At 48.0% G+C, this 14,955-nt stretch overlaps 1 protein-coding gene across 16 annotated transcripts in view; it reads left to right on the forward strand.

The window, feature by feature from the left end:
- The window catches only part of CYRIB (CYFIP related Rac1 interactor B), a 478,070-nt gene extending 465,402 nt beyond the window's left edge, over window positions 1–12,668 (forward strand). For all 16 annotated transcript variants that reach the window (XM_078686758.1, XM_078686763.1, XM_078686757.1 and 13 more), the window contains 2 exons: window positions 4,084–4,154; window positions 11,888–12,668. In XM_078686758.1, coding sequence (XP_078542884.1) covers window positions 4,084–4,154; window positions 11,888–11,951 — 135 coding nt within the window. In that variant the 3' untranslated portion in view covers window positions 11,952–12,668. The remainder of the gene's footprint in view (window positions 1–4,083; window positions 4,155–11,887) is intronic.
- Window positions 12,669–14,955: the final 2,287 nt, after the last annotated feature.

Raw genomic sequence — 14,955 nt, forward strand, 5'->3', positions numbered from 1 at the left:
GGGTGGTTACATCCCCTATCCTTTGTCCGGTTTCCCGCCAGAGCTGGGGCTGGAGTGCCCCAGCAGCTGGTTTGAACCGGTGTATGCACAGGGCACCTTGTGTGCCCCAGGCATGTCTCATTCCTTTCAGGCCTATCCTACCCAATACACAAAATCCTGTCTGGGGTGGTGCTAGCACCTCCCAAGGCAGGAAAACCTTTGTCCAAGCCTCCCTCGCTGGAAGGACTCCCAGCAGCAGGAGGTCAGACTTGTGTCTGTGGTGGCAGCATCCATTTTGTGATGCCAAGGCTCGAGTTAACTTTAACCGGGGTTCACAGTTACATACATGTCGTGTCCCTCTCGAAGGGTGGAATGCTACCCCCGTCGCCAGAATTGGCGAGGGGGTAGTATTCCAATTCGTATGACACCTTACTCGACATGTTTTGATAATGCTATACCAGAGTTAGCATTTAACCGCGAGGTTGATAACGCTATACCATATACTCTTAAGTGCATTATCATGGAACAGCTATTAGGACTTGGTTCCGCAAGCTGCAGACTGGCTCAGCTCATGCCAGAGCACCATCTCACATTATTCCAAGCAGTCTGCCTTCCGGATTGATAAGGCCTGCCATAGGAGTGACTGATAGGAGTATATGTGTCCATTTTAGGGTTAGATATAGGTATACTATATCTATAGCAAAGGGTGATTACACCACCTTGCCCCAGCTGTCATGCAGCCAGTTGTCAGTTTTAGATGGCCAGCCAGGTGTGGCATAATACATGCTTCAGCCCCTGGTAGGCCCTGGGTACACCTATGCCCTGGATACCTAAGGTACACTGTACAGGGACTGATAAGGTGGCCCAGTACCAATTGGTAAATGCACCTAAAGTACATGGTTGTAAATTTAGAGAGAGAACAGCTAGGCTGTGGGTCTGATTAGCAGGCCCACAGCCAGGGAAAGTCGTAAACCAGTGAAGCAAAAAGCAAAGATCTGGGGTGACCATAGGATTGCAGATCCCACTCTCCTACACAGGGGTTCGGCGGTGTTGAGGGTGTCATCTGCGTGGGTGGCGACCTTGAGGGTGGACTTGTGGACGATGGCTATTCCTCCTCCGATTCTGTTGGCGCGATCCCTGCGGGTGATCTTGTAGCCGTCCGGGATGGCTATGGCGATGTCGGGCGCCGAGGAGTCGTTCCACCAGGTCTCGGTCAGGAAGGCCACGCCTGGGGCGGAGGTGTCGAGCAGATCCCAGAGCTCGACTGCATGTTTGCGTGCGGAGCGGGTGTTGAGGAGTATGCAGCAGAGGTGGTTGGGTCTGGTCCTTGGAGGTTTGGTGTTTCTGTCGCAGGTGAAGCTGCAGGTGCGGCAGAAGAAGGGTCCGTTTCGGGGCGGCCTGGAAGCAGGCGTGGTTTCGGCCGGCGTTGAGTGCATGGAGGCTGCTGACGTCTTAGTCTGGTGTCGTGGCGTTCCTAGGGTCCAAGGGTTCTGGCGCAGACGGGCTTTCCTTAGGCGCGCCTTTGGTGCGGCTGCTGCTCTGCTGCTTCTCGGCCTGCATAAGAGGAGGCTTGGGAGGGAGGAGCAGCTGGGAGGCGGGAGCGGGGAGACCAATGGGAGTGCTGGGGGGCGGGGCCGCAGGGAGGCAGAGGCGGGAAGGCCGGGTAGGGGGCGGGGGGGAGACTGTGGCAGAAGGGGCACCAGGAAACTGCAATCAGCGGGTCTGCAGGCGACGAGTGGCGGTGTGGGGGTGACCTGCCTGCAAGCAGGGTCAAAGGTCGCTCCGGATCCCCGTCGCTCGGCCTGTATAAGAGGAGGCCTGGGAGGGAGGAGCAGCTGGGAGGCGGGGAGGCCAATGGGAGTGCAGGGGGGCAGGGAGGCAGCGGTGGGAAGGTCGGGTAGAGGGCGGTGGGAAAGACTGTGTAGAAGGGGCACCAGGAAACTGCAATCAGCGGGTCTGCAGGTGACGAGTGGCGGTGTGGGGGCGACCTGCCTGCAAGCAATGATGCAACGGCAATGAAAAACGTTCCTGTTTGATTTTTCAGGCCTTAATGTCTTCATCAAATGATTTCTCACGATCAATCACGTCTAGTTAAAGGCACAGCACGTTAAAGATAGTCGTCCGTGAAGGGGTAAGCTATCGTTAAAAGCTGGTGACCGAGCAGATCTTACATCAAAACATTAGTTGCACTTTTATTTGGGTGTCTGAGAAAATACACGTTTTCTGTGTGGGTCCCAGGTCCTGGAATAGCGTCTCTCGTCGCAAGCAGAGTTTTAATGGTTTGCAAAAGTCGAAGCAATAAATAAAGATGCCTTTAAGTTATGTAATTTTCTGGTCACATATCTCCGCTTCAAAGACAAAGTCCAAATGTCAGGCTATGTCTTTTGACTAATTGCTGACTGTTTATTTTTGTAACATGGGATTTAGAAACTCCTCTCGCTTTGAAGTCCGAGAATGAAAAGTCAAGTGAATTATGTGACAGTCTTTCTGGGGAACATGGCGTGTTAAAGGAAAGGCTGAAAGATGTAATTGTTTTTGTAACACACACCAAAATGTTAATACTTGTAAATGAACTGCTCACATTAAACAGTTAGGAAAGCCAAAACCAAGCCCATTTTTTTTTTTTGTAATTCTGAAGTGGGATAGAAACAAAGATTTTAATATGATCAAAGCAAATCAAGACACTTTACTTAGTGATGCACAAATGATAAGTATTTGTGAAACCAGATTTACACACATTATCGTTTTGTAGAATGTAGTTTTATGAGTCTGCAAATCTAGAGGCCATTTCAGTGGGCAATGTGATGGCTATAAATGACAGTGTGCTACCACTCGATACTTGTTACATTAAATAAGTGCCTCTCATATGTCTATTAAAGCTAGGTGGGTGGCGCAAGTTGTTTGTTCCTAAAATTGGGTTGTGGTTTTAAAACGTTTAGGGATCGCTAGTCAAAGGAATATTGTTCTCCATCTTCAGATAGGAATTGAGCCACTGGAGACTGTCCAGCCAGGGAGAAAAAGTTTTGGGAAATAACGGATACTGTTTGTGACCTAAAAACGAAATACTCCATAATCGGAGATTTCACTTTTTTCTGTGTGATCGGAGAAGATGACGTCCTATCTTTAGAAAGTACTGATAAAGACACTGAATGAAAGAAAGGGCACTTTATTTGCAAGTTAGTCACTGGATCTTGTAATTGCAAGGCATACTCTGTTCATTCAAACAAAGGTGTTTTAACATCTTATTGAGAGTTTACTGCCTCATTTACATGAGATGTCTACTTGATGTCGGTCAGAGTATTGAGTTTATGGTCGAATTACTATAACCATATTTTAGGATGTATGAAAAATTTAGATACATAATGTTGGATATTTTTATGAACACAAGATGAACTTTTATTGTTTGGTATATTTTGACGAATTTGAATATTTATTTTAGTATTTTGTACATCAAGAAAATGTTTATTTTATTTTTGAGTGTCTGGAAAGATGTTTTGTATTGGTATTTCTAGAAGAAATTATTCTTGTAAATAATACATTTAATAGAAAAAAAGATGACACCTGTATGAGTGTACAGTGACTATTTTGTACTCTTCAAAAGGATTAGAATATGGGGACCCATTACTATCGCAGAGAATGCTGCTTACCCATTACATAGTTTTTACTGAGTGTATTATTTTCACATTCATGAATGTTCGTCTAATTGTCGCTAATATTTTTGGGGTGAGTGGCATGAAGATATTTCTGCCACTGGATAAAAATGACCAAGCTGCAGAGGAACACGTTTTATAGAAGGCTGGCAAATCTACTATTTTGAAGCACTGGTGTTCTTTTCTGCATTAATGCAGGATCATCTGCTTCTTTTCATTTTGTAAGTGGCCTTTAAATATAGTGTTATTGTTTTAGAAAGTGTTTTAACATATTCCTGCAGTTGACAGCAGATAAGGCTAAACGTTATGAATGACTGAGAACTGGAGACAAGTAGCCATTTCATACACTTATGTGGAGAGAGTCTGAACCTATTTTTGTAAATAACTGCTATAGGGTTGTTTTTTATCCACATACTTTGTAACTGACAATTACATTTTCGTTACTTGTTTACAGATGAAAGGGTGCATCAAAGTACTTAAGGACCAACCTCCCAACAGTGTGGAAGGCCTTCTTAATGCTCTCAGGTAGTATAATATCTATGTCACAGCATAACCTATTTCATTTTGTTGTCTGTATCTGATCTTTGCTTTTTCATTACTGCATTCTTTGTGGCACTTAAATAGATTAAACCAATTTAAATATCTCATGTTAAATAACCTGACATGATAAAGCAATGATATTGAATGAACAGTTGCATTACAACATTCATGTTTTATCACACACTTTCTCTCCAATAGTTAGGACCTAGTTTACATAGGAAAAGCGTATTTTGATTTGCAATTATCTTTGGCGTCGTTTTACGAATCTTTGAAATTTTCAAAACTAATGGGTCTCTATGGTCAGCTCCTGTCTTAAGTTTCGGAGTGATTCGTCAAGCAGGGGCCGAGGAAAAAAGGGGATCCCAAAACGCGTTTGCTCCAAATTAATTTCCATAGGAAATTTTGGAAGAGGCTTCAGCCCGAACTGTTGAACGGAATTGCACCAAATTTGGCAAAAAAATAGCTCTTGGTTCAGAAAGCAACTTTTTTTTAAAGTGGTGCAAATCTGTTCAGTAGTTCCTGAAATATTCATATTTATAAATCTGGTGACCGTGGTGGATCCGAGAACCCTCCCGATTACGATCTTGATTTTGATTGGCTGCCAACACTAAAAACCAAAAAGTGTTGGCAGCCATCTTGTCACTCGGCTTAACCAAATCATAAGTAGAAAGGTAAAAAAACAAGAAAAGGGGGCAGGGTAGAAACACCCTGACCCCCTATGCTTGCTCAGGGGGTCCCACAGGGCTTCAAGGGTCCATAGAAGCAGTAAAAAAACAGCGGGATTCGCGTAGTCTGCGAATCCGGACGAAATTTAAAAAAATTTAAATGTGTGGTCTCCCGCACTTTCTTGAAGCCCCCTGGTGGGCCGGGGGCAAGGTTTCATATTGGTGGGCTCCTGCCAACATTAAATGGGGGGGCGGCCTCGTGCCCCCCATAGCCCCGGGGACAGCCACCTTCCCAGGGCTTTCAACTGTAAATAGAAAGGTTTACAAAAGTGTAAACTGCCCCGGAGACCACCATCTCCCTGGAGCATACAGTAATTTAAATACAGGGGTCCGTATGATAATGCACCCTGCGTGGAGAACATGCAAAGTGCGCATGACTGCCGAGACGGCAGGCCAAAGCGTCCTACGCGCTTGGAGTGGGCAAACCACTCCTCCCCTTCCCTGCTCTGTGAGGGAGCCCTTACCCAGCTAAGCAAGGGGAAAAATAAAATGATAATTAAGTTATCATTTTATTTTTTCCTCTTTAACCTGGTTTATGACACCCAAGTTTGCCTTAAAGTCAGTGTCCCCCACACATGAGAAGTTGGCACAGGTTTCCAAGGACCTAGATACCTATATCTGTGTCAAAGTAGGATTTTCTGCTGATATCTTTTCTGCTTATCGGAACCTCACCTGGACTGGCTGAAAGACGTTGAAAATGCTACTGTCAGACTAAGCCAGCCTAATAAAGAGACCTTACTGCTCTTTTTCTCATAGGAGACATAAAATTATAAATACTGTGCCAGATCCCTATCTGTGCCTACTAACGTGCCCTATATCATAGATCTTACGCTCCGCAATCTCTTATCTTACCACTCCATCACCAAACTTCTCAAAAGAGGTGTCAGTTGTTTTCACAGTGGAAGTCATTCGCCTTTTAAATGACCTTTCATTGTCCCCCACCATCCTAACCAGGTTCTATTTGACATGGCTAAGTTTCACGATGAACCTAAAGCCTGCCATTCACGACAATGGATTGTGTGTATGTATGCGCTATTTGAAGCCAAAAGCAGCAAAACACTGCACGTGGTCCAAGGCAAAAATTCAGTCAACGAGTGAATTCCGTGGTAGCAGGGCATTTAGACATGATGTTGTTTAGTTTTCTTTAAATAAGTGTCTTCCCTTTACCACATTAGAGTGGGTTAAGGGCTTGATGAATTAAGAGATGTAGCTGCAAATCCGGGTTGCATGCCTGGAAAAGACGAGGCTGATGGTACCGTGGCTGCTTGTGTCCCGAAAGCGTTGAGAGGTGGTGGATTTGTCAGCCAGACAGTTAGGGTGCCAATTGTGATGACTTTGTGATGGAGCTGTTTTAGAAGATGAGGCGAGATGGCAAGCAGAGCATGTGAAGTTCCATCAGGGAGGGAGTGATGTGGTTAGTTATGTGGTTATGTTTCCTCAGGCTCTTGATGAGGCTGTTCGGGCTGACTGTTCCCATTGTAGCAGGGCTGAGACTGATTTGCATATGGCTGTGTCCAAACTGAGGTGGCATGGTGTGCAAAATAACAATGGATTGGGATGCTGCCAGAGTAATTACCTGTGTCTGAGATCTGATAGAGACTACTAGCCACAGATTCCTTAACGTAGAATTATCCCCAGGCGTGAGACTGGATCCGGAAAACATTTTGCCACAGCGTCCCTGCGCGCCAGGGGAACGGCATCATGCGACTCCGCCCATGCGTCGTCTGTGTACAAGACGTCAGCGAGGTCACAAGTCCCACCCCGGCGCGCCTATGTCAGTTTTTTCCTTTTCTGTGTGCAACGCGGCTCCGGTCTCTGTTCGGGCCTGTTTGGAGCGCCCTTTTTTCCCTCATTGTGATATATTTTGGTAGAACAGTGTGCAAATGCCTTCAGACGGACCCTCACCTCATTTGCATGTGATGTTTGGGGGAAGATTACGGCACCACTGATGGTCAGGCGTGCCAACAGTTGAAGCTAGAGTCGCGGCGGGAGCGCCGGATGAAACTCCTCTCTGTACATCTCTCAAGGTCTGCTTCATCCCCTCGATCAGCCTCGGCTGACTGTTTCAGAAACGGCCGTCGCCCTAGTGTCCTCATCCCTCTCCGATGTCGCGAGAGCGTCGCTCCCCGGTGGGTAAGTGTCACAGCTTGTCCCCGGGAGCTGGTGTTCGGCCTGCCGGGGGTGTGGCCTCTGCGGGTGATGCGGCCCCGTGTGTCGGCCTCCTATCCACCGTTTCCCGGTGAAGGGGCGTCGAGAGTCCAGATGGAGACATATGCGGCGGTCTTGCAGGCCTCGCTGGCGTCTCCTCCTTAATAATAATAATAATAATCCACATTTGTATAGCGCACAATCACCCGTTAGGGTCTCTAGGCGCTGGGGGCCGTCGGGAAGATTAAGCAAGCTATTGCCCAGAGTCGCATGGTGCTGGGCTAACCTGCCGCCGGAGCCGGGGATCGAACCGTGATCCCCAGATTCCAGCGTCAGTCGCCCTGGCCGCGGCGCCACACCTCTCCCCTCCTGGGGTGTCAGCGGATCCCTTGCCATGCGCGGGGCCGTCCACGGCGTCGCCGGGGGGTCCGGCGCCAGTGTAGACTGGTTCGGCTCCAGGCTTGGAGTATGTGGTGCTATTGGGGTGCGGCCCTTCGGGGTCCCTCCTTCGGACCACGGCGCCTCTGCCTACAAACTCCCGTGGCAGTCCCTGTGGTGTCGTGGGAGGTCACTGGGGCTCGGGTCGCATGCCCGAGCCCTGCTCGGCCCTCTGGACAGGCGACTGCCTTGTCCACGGCTGAGCTGACGCCACCTAGGCGCCTGCTGGACCAGGCAACACCACAGGGGTCAGTGGACCCTCCCCGTCCCGCTCTGAGTCGCGGCTGGACGGCGACCTCTCGTCCTCCTCCGGGCCCCTCTCGTCCCTCCACGCAGGCAGCTGCCTCATCAGAGGGCGAGTCGGAGGTTAAATCGGCCCTGTCGGTGCCGCATGGGTCGGAGGGCCACCTCCGTCACATTCTGGTCCGAAGCTGGCGGAGGGCTTAGTGTCACTCCCCTGATCCCTACATGCAAGCGGCTGCGTCGTCGCAGGTAGAGTCGGCGGTGTTCAGGCACTGTCCCTTGGCCACTTCGGCTCCGCTCCGGTCCCCGGTGCGGTGTGGCTTGGAGGAGCCCAATCCGCCGTCTCCTTCGGCGCCTGATAGTGATGACGTCCTGCCTCAGGTGGCGGACTCTACGGCACCAGACAGGCGTCGAGTCTCGGATTAGTTTTCGGACGCTCCCTCTTCTCCGGAGATTGGATGCCTACTGGTGTCATCCTCCCTGGAGACAGGCGGCCACGTGGTTTTTCACAGGTGTCCTCTAAGGGTGGCTCCCCGCCATGCCAGAGGCTCAGGTGTTCCCCAGATGAGCGCCAGGTCCCCCACTCTTCGGTTCCTTCCGACTTTCAGGTCTGGCATTTGCCTGCCCCACTTGGCTTCAGGGACGGCCGCCTTCATTTACAGCTGTCGCCCACGGAAGAGCTGCTTTCTCCGCCGCGGGCCCTATGGAGGCGGGTGCGGCCTTCGCCCACGCAGTGTCCACAGTTGTGGGTATTCTGCTCATGGGTGACCCGGTTGCTCATTTCCCGGCGGACCATCTCTTGGAGGTTTTCCACATGGACTCTGGTGGGAGGGAGCTATTGCTTCCCTTTGAGGGTTCGCTCCTTTCTTCCCTGATGGGGGCTTGGAGGCGTCCCGCCTCAGGGGATCCGGTGCCTCCACATCTTCTGCACCGGCGCCGCTTGACCCAGCGTGTCTTTCCCTCCACCCCTCTGCCTCAAGTCCACTTTTACCGACTGCTTTTCCCTCCCTGCCGCCACTGTTGACTCCACCGTCCCGGGAGGCCCGCTGGCTGAACTCTTGGGGACGCAACATATTCGCCTCGACCAGCTGCTGGCCCTTAACACCTTGTGTGTTGGCTAGGGCCACCTCTTGTTTGTGGGACTCGGCTGAGTTCTTGGGTATCTGCTGCTTCACAAGAGACTGTTCAGGTGGACTTACGGCATCATGCGTTAGTTGGCCAGCAGCTAGCAGCGTTTATTCTCCTCTCCGCTCTGGACATCTCAGAAGTGCTTTGTTGGGCCGGGCAATGGCTTCCTCGGTTGCCCTCCGTCGCCATGCTTGGCTGCAGGGCAGCGTGTTCTCTGAAAATGTTCGGAGCGGCTGATTGATCTTCCATTCGATGGCACCCTGTTATTCCATGCCCCGGCAGACTCCGCCATCCAGAGGTTCTTGGCAGGGCTCCGTCCTCCTCCTCCTCCGCCTTATCCTCCCCCCTCCCCCTCCTCATTCCCCTCCTCAGTGACTGCTGAGTTGAGCTGGCTCTGGACCTTCTTTTAGGCCGGTTGCCCTTGCTGTGGGGTGTGTTTTATGGCCACTCGAGTCCTCCTTGCAGGGAATGTGGCTTTGTTGGCTGCTGGACGGCCCTTTTATTGACTGTGTGTTTTTGCTTTAGTCATCTGCACAGGCTTGACCCTGAGATTAAGCCCTCTGTTTTTCTCTTAGGCTGCTTGATCAGCCCTCCTTGTGTTTATTTTTGTCCGTGACTTTTGTTTTTCCTCAGCTGCGGAAGTTTCTTCCAAAGAGGGTTCCCATGTCTTGGGACTTAACTTACCCTATGTGGGGTAGTGGTAGCTGTTATATATACCTTGGACTCTGCTAGGGAGTTCTGGTCGCCTTCGGGCCTCTGCTCTCCAGGGCATTTATGTATGTTGCTGATGCTTCTTTGGGTCGTGTGCGCGGACCCCTCGTAGTAGTGTGTCCGGGCATTTCCTCGCCTTCATGCTCCTGTCCTGGAGGCTGGGAGGGTTCTGTGTTTCTCCCTTTGTCAGGCGTAGCCGCCCGGTCTTCCTGGGGCCCCGGGTGGTTCTTCCTGCTTATGGCGGCTTATTACTGCTGGCGCCGCTCTGTCTGGTCTGTTGCCTTCCGTCTATGGTGGGCTCACCTTCTTTTCCCTCATTTCCTTGGGCCCTCTAGACTTTTCTTCTTCCCTTTCCTGACGTTGGATGGAAGCCTTGTTGCCCTGTAGGGGGGTGGGGTGCTTCGGCCTCCCTGGCCATGCCCTTGCCCTTGGTTCCTCTGTTGAGAGTGAACGGGCTTCTTCCAAATTCTTTCTTCTTCCCACATCCTTCTTTGGGTCGGTGGTGTTCTGCTTGTGGGGGGTTCCCCCCTTGCCTGGGAGGACGGGGCTCTTCGCCCTGTCCATTGGACTAGTCCCCTGTGGGACCCTCTGTTATGTCCAGGCTGGTGGGGCCCTTCCGCAGACCCTCCTTCCCCAAGAGTATGGCTAGGGTATCTATTCTACGTTAAGGAATCTGCGGCTAGTTGTCTCTATCAGATGTACAATATCTTCGGTAACGATGTATCTGGTAGAGACAATTCTAGCCGCAGATTCCTTCACGGCCCGTCCTTCATTCCTGTTCTGTGAGGACCTTTGGCTTCTGCACTCGTCTCCCGGTGGGTGGCTGTGTCTACTGTGAGTGCATTCTTTAGTTCTTTGACGGGATGGTTTGTCTTTTTCTTGTTCCTTTCCTCCTCTTTGACACTTTGGAGGACGGGTCTATAGGCATACACCTCTGCCCCTCTGCTCTGGTTACTCTGGGGTTGAGGCTTGCCTTTACTCTTGTCCCTCCCTCTTTGTTACTAAGGGTCCTGGTCCCTCTGCTACCCTCTTGGTTTGGGTAATTTGCCTGTGCCCTGCCCTGGCTCCCTTGAGTGGGTTGTCGCACTCTGTGCTGGGATTGCCTTGGAAGTCTGTCGTTCCCGGTTTGTCTTGGAACTGACTCCCTGGGTCTTTGTCGGGGTTGTAGTCCTGCTACATGTTATGACATTTTGCATATGTTCCTTGTCTGAAAGGGGGTACTGTTTTCATAACTGGCAGGGTGGCTGCTCAGGGCTGTGCTCTGTTTCATCTTTCCCTGCTTTTCGGTACTGCAGTGTTGGCACTGCTCCGTATGGTGTTCTTCGTCACCGTTCCTTTTTCTTTTCTATTATTCTCCTGTTTCGCACACTGTTCCCATGCTTCCACAGTTTCTCTGCTGGCTCTGCGTTGTGGCGTGGAAAAGTTCTGTGAAGAAAACTGACGTAGGCGCGCCGGGGTGGGACTTGTGACCTCACTGAAGTCACGTATGTGTACGATGCATGGGCGGAGTCGCGTGATGCCGGCGCGCTGAGATGCTGTGGCAAAAAGTTTTCCGGAACCAGTCTCACGCCTCGGGATAATTCTACGTTAAGAAATCGGAGGCTAGAATCGTCACTACCAGATACATCGTTACCGAAGGTAAGTAAGTAACTCGTACATTAATTCAAGTATTCCAGTGGTAGTGTTCTGGCCTTTGTGTGATGACACACTCTCTCTATCTCAGAACTCAAATATCTGTACTCTCTCTAATGGTAATCCGTTAGTATCCTGTACGAAAACAGTGGCATCTTTACTCTTTGGCCAATCCCCCACTTTACCCGTTTCCATTACCCGGGAGCACTTTTTGGAGGTAAATTTGCGAAGAAGCAAAAAAGAATAACTGTGCCAGTGCAACTTAGAGGAAATGTTTTGGTCCCAGTGTAATTAGATACCATAACACTGATGGGAGTGTTGGTGGACCTCTTGAAACTACAAAAAGATGCATTCCTTTCCAGTCATTCGTATGCAGCTTTACATTAAATGATTAGCGCATTCTTGTGCATATTAACAGTAAATTTGATGTTCTACTGTACCAGACAGTCTCTTTTGTAAATAACCTAAGAATGCTGAGAAATGCTCGCAACTTAGCAGGATTTAAAATTGTGCAAGCACTTAAGGTGCAGCTTACTGTAATGCTGTTGCTCATTGGGGCACGCAAGAGTGAGTAGCAGGAAGAACACTGTGTTTTAACTTCGAAGCTATCGGTGTGTTATTAAAACAGTATTCCAACTATGGAAATGTTGGCATATATATAAAACTTATTGAATTTCATCTGTGTGGTTTCAGGTACACAACGAAACATTTGAATGATGAAACTACCTCCAAGCAAATCAAATCGATGCTCCAATAACTAGGAACTGAGACTTTTACCTGCTGTAGACAGAAGACAGTATTCTGCAATCACTGATATGCACAGATTTTTTGCAAATGGCAACTAGTTTCTTGATCTTGACATACTTTGCCCCTTTGTCCTCATGTAAATCATCTTGTTTTTAAATGCGCTCATTCTTTTCTGTGCCAAAATCAATGACAAAAAAGTACATATGAACCGTGGAAAGCATTTCTTTTTATTTTTTTACTTTTCAGAATGGTCTTTGAAGTGGCAGCTATTTATGCATGACCTCTGAATTCTTCTATACACTGGAGGATTCCGTGACTTGAACTTTGAACTCGCTTTTATTTTCAGGAAAAAAACGAATATTTAATATTGATTCCTCTGAATGGCAAACAGCCTATTTCTGGTATTTAAAACACGCCACTTGTTTTTCATTTTCTATTCAAGTATTTTCATGTGATGAGAGAAAAATATGAACAGATGTTTAAATTTACTGTTGTACGAAATGGTACTCAGCACAATGATTTTTTTAAATGAGTAAAATAGCAGTTTTGTTTTAAAAATCTTAAGTTTTGCGTTTAGAGTAATTTTCGTAAGGATGTATGTTATTTGTTTAACCTTTTAATGAGTAATATTAAATACTGTGATGTGTGTACTGGAATCACGTGTGCATGATCTTGTCAAATGGATGGCTGTGCATAAAGTATTAAAAAGGAGCTTTAATTTTTGTAAGTGTGGTCTGTTTTACTATTATTTTAGAAGAAGTGAAGCCGCATCTTACTCATAAAAACTGATAAAAACATTTCCTCTTGAATAATCTTTCTTGCAACTTGTATTCAAAATCCAGAATTTAGGGCATATTCAGAACTTTCCTCTGTCAAAGAACTTATGGTTTAAGTATTGCTCAGACAGTAAATTGTAAGGGTTTGGAGCAGACTTGCAGTAATCGTGCCTAGTGCCGAAATGATGCTGCTTGTCTTATGCATCCTAAAATCTCATTAGGAAAAACTAATCATGACCTTTCATGAGGACTTGAATTTTGTTAGAAGAATGCTCATCCTCCAGGGGTGTGGAATTCCTATAGCTCGATGCCCAGGACATATTGTTTGGGGTTAAGGACTAGTAGTTTTCATGTTTATTTTGTCTTTGGGACAAGTAGGCCCAACCCCCCCTGTCTGCAGTTTAGGGAATAGTTGTGCCCATATGTTAATACTGTCGAACTTGTATTTAAGGTTCATTAATACAAAGCCTTTATTATCAGACTGCCATACTGACAGCAGCTCCAATATAAAAATGTGGACACATGTTTGCAAAGTAGAACAATATAAGGCTACGTATAATGCTTCCAGGATGCACTCTGATTAGATGCAAATATATGCAAAAGTTTGAAAGCAAGATTGACACAAAATTATAGAGAACACGAAAATAAACAAACCGGCATTGGCAAACCAATAGGTATGACTTTGGTGGTCAGCCTTTTGGTTATATCCATGCGTGCCTTTGACATGGGTTTTGTAAAATGGAGGGTTAGGTGAGTTCTTGGTAGGAGGATATGCATGACAATTAGCTGTTTGACACAATTATGTTTACACATATTCCTCAAACAGTAATATAGGGCATCAATTACATCAATAAGCAAGAATACTGTTTTCGTTCTACATATTCAGGTAGACCACATCCATACATCCACCCTGACCATGATGTTACCCCTGGGGCGCACCTCATATCAGGATAACCGCTATGGTTAAAATATAATAGTAAGCATTTTGCCAATAATGAGGCTGTTCCATATCCTATCCCTCCTGCATGTCTGTGTGCCATTTGACCCAGGTGGTAGCCAGACCTCTAGCCCAGCGCGTTGCTGTCTGGCCAGTAACATCCCAATAGACACTGGTGGTCTATTTATTTTATCCACCCCCTTGTCGTATCCCAATAGAGCCAACATGGGGTCAGCCCTCAGGGAGGAAACAATCATTCTAAACTCTCAGAATACTGCTTTCCAGAACTGTGCAACCTCCGTGAAATACCATGCCCGTGTATTAAATTAGCCACACCTATACAACATCTTGGGCATTCCTGCAGTGTGTCTTAATATTTGAAGCGTCTTTCTGGGGTATAGTATACTCGATTGATATATTGTAAATGTATGAGTCTGTCGCCCATTTAGTGATGCCAACTTGGGCACAGAAGAACAGTATCTTTAGTCTTCGTCATCTATGTTCTTACCTAAGTCCCTCTGCCACTCCAGCCACGCACGTGTGACACCAGGTGTACGCGCTTCCTGCTCTAGAGCATAGAATTTAATGACCCGCCCGGTGGAAGTGCCTGATTGGATCAGAAGTTACAGAACAGGAGTGAATGGGGGCTCCTGCATCTCCTCTCCCAAGAGATCCCGCAGGGTGTGGCAGACTCTAAAATATTGGAAGCGGGTGAAGGGCTTCTGTGCCTGCTCTCTGTCTCTGAAAGCATCCCAACCTTTCACTTCCCCCTCTTGGAATGAATCACCCATCATGGTGGTCCCCAGCTTATGTAATGTATTTACTACACTTTTCTTCCGACTCAGCTGAAACCAAAAGCACCATTCTATTGAAACAGGAGGGGAGTGTAGTAGGGAGCCAGCCTGTTGCTCTATCAGTTGCCGCCAGGCATGCACCACAGAATTGAAGGAGTTTATATACCATGGCATCTCAACGGGTTACGGAACAGTGTCGGGGAGCATGAGTGAGAGTGCAGCTTCTCTTTCAATGTACAAGTGTGGCAGGTTTGTGGACCATGAAGCTAGTGGTACACTGACGTGCACTGTGCTGCCCTATAATATAACTCCTAAGTCTGGAGCGTTTAGTACCCCATGTTTTACGTCAAAGTGAGGACCTTCTTCTGAACCCTAGCCTGTTTACCCACCCACGCCAATTGAGCCCGCAGCTCTGCAAACAATGACAGCGGCAGAAGCATTGGGATATGTTGGAACAGGAATAAAAAATGTAGGATTACCACCATTTTCATAAGCGGTATCCGCTGC

This window comes from Lissotriton helveticus, chromosome 4_1 (genome assembly GCF_964261635.1).
Source record: "Lissotriton helveticus chromosome 4_1, aLisHel1.1, whole genome shotgun sequence".
Taxonomy (NCBI): domain Eukaryota; kingdom Metazoa; phylum Chordata; class Amphibia; order Caudata; family Salamandridae; genus Lissotriton; species Lissotriton helveticus.